At 35.6% G+C, this 4,507-nt stretch overlaps 1 protein-coding gene across 1 annotated transcript in view; it reads left to right on the plus strand.

Moving 5' to 3' along the window:
* The first annotated feature begins 313 nt into the window (after window positions 1-313).
* The window catches only part of LOC125044192 (NAD kinase 2, mitochondrial-like), a 9,762-nt gene continuing 5,568 nt past the window's right edge, over window positions 314-4,507 (plus strand). Inside the window, exons 1-6 of the mRNA XM_047640680.1 lie at window positions 314-489; window positions 1,204-1,424; window positions 1,940-2,215; window positions 2,468-2,580; window positions 2,728-2,833; window positions 3,340-3,445. Of these exons, the coding sequence (XP_047496636.1) occupies window positions 435-489; window positions 1,204-1,424; window positions 1,940-2,215; window positions 2,468-2,580; window positions 2,728-2,833; window positions 3,340-3,445 (877 nt within the window). The 5' untranslated portion in view covers window positions 314-434. The remainder of the gene's footprint in view (window positions 490-1,203; window positions 1,425-1,939; window positions 2,216-2,467; window positions 2,581-2,727; window positions 2,834-3,339; window positions 3,446-4,507) is intronic.

The raw sequence follows: 4,507 nt of genomic DNA on the forward strand, positions 1-4,507 counted from the left end.
AGTCAAAATCATCGGTTTGTACATTTTGTCTGTCGCGGTCTATAAAGACCGCGACAGACAAAATGTTCAATAAGCCGGTTTCAATAATTTCCTCTGCATGCCCAACTTTCGGGTAAAGAAGCAACTGGGGACGATTTCTGTCTTCTCACATGGGATTAATCACTCCTGTAAGGCGCCTCTACCCCAGAAATCGGTTGAATATAATCCCCTATGGATTTAAAATAGAAGGAAAGAAATACTGGAATAGGGCTTCTAAATCCAGAAAGTAAAGGGATAGCGAGCCGATGCGACCAAGAGCCTCGATCGTCAAGCGCCGTCATCATCAGCTGAATCTCAACCGAGCCTCGTTATAATTTTCCCGTGGATGTACTTTGGTGAGACATTATCTCGAGTAATTTCCGGAGCATAAGTGTCATCAATTTGTCTGTTCAGCCATGAACTTGTTGAAAAATATAGTTAATCTGCGGGGATGGAAGCCCAGGAGAGCAGGTACTGTATTTGAGAAAGTTTGTGTAACAGTTTTCACTAAAGTAATTCCGATGAGATATTTCAAACAACATGCAATAACAGCGTGCAATAACATTGTTAATTTCTGCTACTTGTTTAGTAAGGTGAAAGGTAATACGAACATATATTAAATATTGAGATCGAGTTGTGAAACTTTTAAAGGGAAGCATACTTTGTTTATATTTTTATTTGTTTACCTTTTTGTGTATTACTTATAACAAAAAATATTATTTGTTGTATTAAATTAATGATATTAACATTCTGTGGTATTATTTAAGAAACATGGTTCTAATTATGAAGAACTCTTAATTTATATTCATCTGGTTTTCTACAGTTGAATATATTTCTGTTTAGTCTAGGAGCATTCATATTACTATACTAATCTCAGAAATATGTCTAAAGAAAAAAAAGGTAAATTATTAATAGTCACAGTTGAGAAATAGATGAATATTGTCATTATCCTAGTTTCATCAACTCATGAAGTGTCCTTGAATATTTTACTCTGACCTCTATATATTATAGTTACTGAAAGCATAAATTAACTCTATAGTTCACTGACTTTACTTTTCTTTCTTGATGTTTGGTTGGTCATTAACTTGATTACTATCCAAAGGTGTTACTTATTTATATATTTCTGTTACATATTTCTGATGTGTAATTTTTTTTATATAATCATTATGCTTTTTTTTTGTCTAGGGTGCTTGTATAACAGCCAGAGAGCTATGAGTGCTTCAGAACCAGAACATCTAGAGCCAGCCAATTTCAAGCCACAGAAAGTACTGATTCTCACCAAATTGTCAAGATATGAGTTTGAAAAGCGTCGTCACCCAGAGTTGACTGAGAGACAACTAGAGAGATGCCTTAGAAACAGAGGCTCAGACTATAATATGTTACTCTACCACCACTACATCCACAAGGTAAGGGTGCTCTTCACCATAGCTTAGTCAACTTGGGAATGTATTGCAGATTTTAGGTTTGTGTCAAGATTATTGCAATTTGTTATTGGTAATTGTTGAAAATGGGGCTACATCAAGCGACCATCATGACCTCTATGTTTTGTGCTCAGGTAACGGCCAATCAATTACAGATATTCTACCAGTATAGAATTTGGTTTCTTATCTGAGGACATTGTAAGGGCAGTATTCAGGATCTGGTACAGGTTTTGTAGGCTTCTGTTGTGGGGATCATTTGAGTGTCTTTTCTAATATATGATTGAGCATTTATCTTTGATTTAACTTTTTTAAATTTATTACATAGGAGTGAATGTCATATCAGGTCATTTACAAGATTGTATACTATATTTCTTTCTTTACACAGCCATATTCTAGACAGTTGTTTTTTTATATAGTCTCATGTTTATTAAGCATAATATAGAACAATTTGCTATTCTCATTCATTTATACCAAATACTAATAAATCATCATCTTTACAGGGTGTTGAAAATACAGTAAACAGTGTATTCCGAGCAGCTGGCATTGAAACCAAAGTGGTGTATCGATTTGACTACTCAGACCCCAACATCGAATGGGCAGATGCCATAGTGACTACAGGAGGTGATGGAACCTTCCTTCTTGCAGCATCTGGTGTTCTAGAGAGAAACAAACCTCTAATAGGGTTCAATTCTGATCCCATGAGATCGAAAGGACAGCTATGTCTCCCACAGAAGTACTCAGTGGATGTGAAGGAGGCAATTGATAAGCTATTAAAGGTAGTTTTGGTGACAGATGTCTTTAAAATATACTAGTGAAAGTTTATTCTAAAGAAGAGGAGTTTGAGGGAAAATATCAGAAATGTTTTCTAACCTATTCTTAGTGACTTAACTAAAACAGGAATATCATATAGTACTAAAAGTACTATATGATATTCCTGTTTTAGTTAAGCCACTAAGAATAGGTTAGAAAAAGTATAAGTTCTTTTTTATGTTTGTTATAGAAAGTGTCTAATAATCAGTGCTTTACAGGGAAAGTTTCGCTGGACCTTCAGAAGCAGAATTCGTGTCACACTTATTGGGGAAAATATCTATAGACCACCAGTGGAATTGCATGACCAGCAGTTGTTACATCCTGAGTACAGGTACATCAGCACAAAATGTTAAGTGCCCTGTCAATAATATTAAGTTATAAAGGACTGTAAAAAATATGTAAAAAACAAGCTATTATTCAGATGTTGTAAAAAAACAGAAACCTATTTCATATTTGCATTGACATACTTTTTGTGCAGATACCTCGACATGGACTTGCAATTACGTACGCTGAAGGAAAATACACCATCAACAGATGAGTCTGGATTACCTAGACGAGTACTACCCGTCCTTGCCCTTAATGAGGTTGGTTGACTCCTAGAGGATGATGCCCATAGTTGGCTTTGGTTAAACACTTAAGGTACTGAAGGATCTGATAAGTTATCCAGGACACTAGGAGTGTGCTGTGTTATGTAATGTCAGCATTTCATGTATAACAATTATGCTTGTGTTTCTCATGCAGTCTGGTATTGTGTAGCATGAATGCTGTCCAATATATTTTAACTGGCAGATTGATTAGTGGCTGTATTTTCAAATTTTGTAATACAAAAATTGCCACCAATACCTTATGTGACTGGGTCTTATGACATTTTGTTTTATATTTGTGTTTTTGCAGATAAAATAAACTGACTAAAAGTTTTCCAGTAATCTTAAGTGTTTCATAAAGGAATTTATTAAACCCATGTCAGTAGTATCCTTTGCTTGGCACAGGTAAGCTTTTTTTTTTTTTTTTTTCATTAGTCATGATATTGCTAACTTTCTGTCCGATTCCTATTCTTTGAGAGTGACAGATCTTCCTCCATCTAACCCAGGTTTTCATTGGCGAATGTGTGTCAGCAAGAGTGTCGTATTTGGAGTTGAGTTTTGATCGTAACAAGGGGATCAAACAGAAGTGTTCAGGACTCATTGCCAGCACAGGTGAGTGTCTGTGTCTAGTGACCATTTGCTCTTGAGTTTCTCAAGAACATAGGGTCAAAGTGATTTTGAAGTAGCATTTGTTCACTGATGAAGCCTTTCAACTCTTTGGTTTCCTGTATGTGCAGTTCTGTTTTAAGGATACAATCTTTAAGATAAGTAAAAGAGGAAAGGTTCAGCAGTAGGAAATGTTATTTTTTAATTACATAAACTGTGTCTCACTGTCCGTAGTAGAGCATTTTGGTTATGTTGCATGACAATACTAGTGGATCTTTGTCAGTATGATAATATTCTCATTCAGACATTCCACATCATGGTGCTTCTGACAATAGGCTAATAGTTTGATGAATAAATCACCAACAGGTTGATTTAATAGCATCCTTAAAAATATATTTAATTAATTTAATGATGGAGGAAAGTGTTACTATCATGATTTTTGTTATTTTTTTGTTACTGCCATTTTCTCCATGACTGTCACCCACAACTCTCATCACCACAGTCATCATCATGATCTCTAGCAAAAGTACCAATATCATGACTTGTAAACTTTAACATACAAGTTGTTATACCTTTTGTATTACAAGTCAGTAAAGATTGCTATCAGTAAGAATGTGGTTTTCCCTGCTGAAGTGAGACTTAAAATAAAGAAAGCTGATGGATACTGGGATGCTTATAGTTGCTTAGAATGAAAATGCAAGTGGAAAAGAGGCAAGCTTCACCATGTCCTGGAAGTGAGAAAGCATCAGTTAAACTTGAGCAATTGTTTTTGTTTCATGGAGGGCTTTCCCTTGAATCAACCCCTTAGCAGATATCAGGCATGGAAACAGTACAGAAATAAAAAAAAGTAAGGTGAGAGTGAATCTGCAACATTGTTAGAACAGCGGTGGCAGGAGAGGGGAGTGAGGGATGTGCTACCCACTGCTTGGCTTAGTAGATTCACCTAATGGAGCTAAATGGTTTGGCATTCTCAGAGTGTCTGTACAACACACACAGCTGCTTGAAGTCCAGTTCCACTGTTTTTCCTGCTAATTTTCTTGAGTATTTGTATGAAAAAAACACCCTTAA

The sequence above is a fragment of the Penaeus chinensis genome, chromosome 3 (assembly GCF_019202785.1).
Source record: "Penaeus chinensis breed Huanghai No. 1 chromosome 3, ASM1920278v2, whole genome shotgun sequence".
Lineage (NCBI taxonomy): Eukaryota > Metazoa > Arthropoda > Malacostraca > Decapoda > Penaeidae > Penaeus > Penaeus chinensis.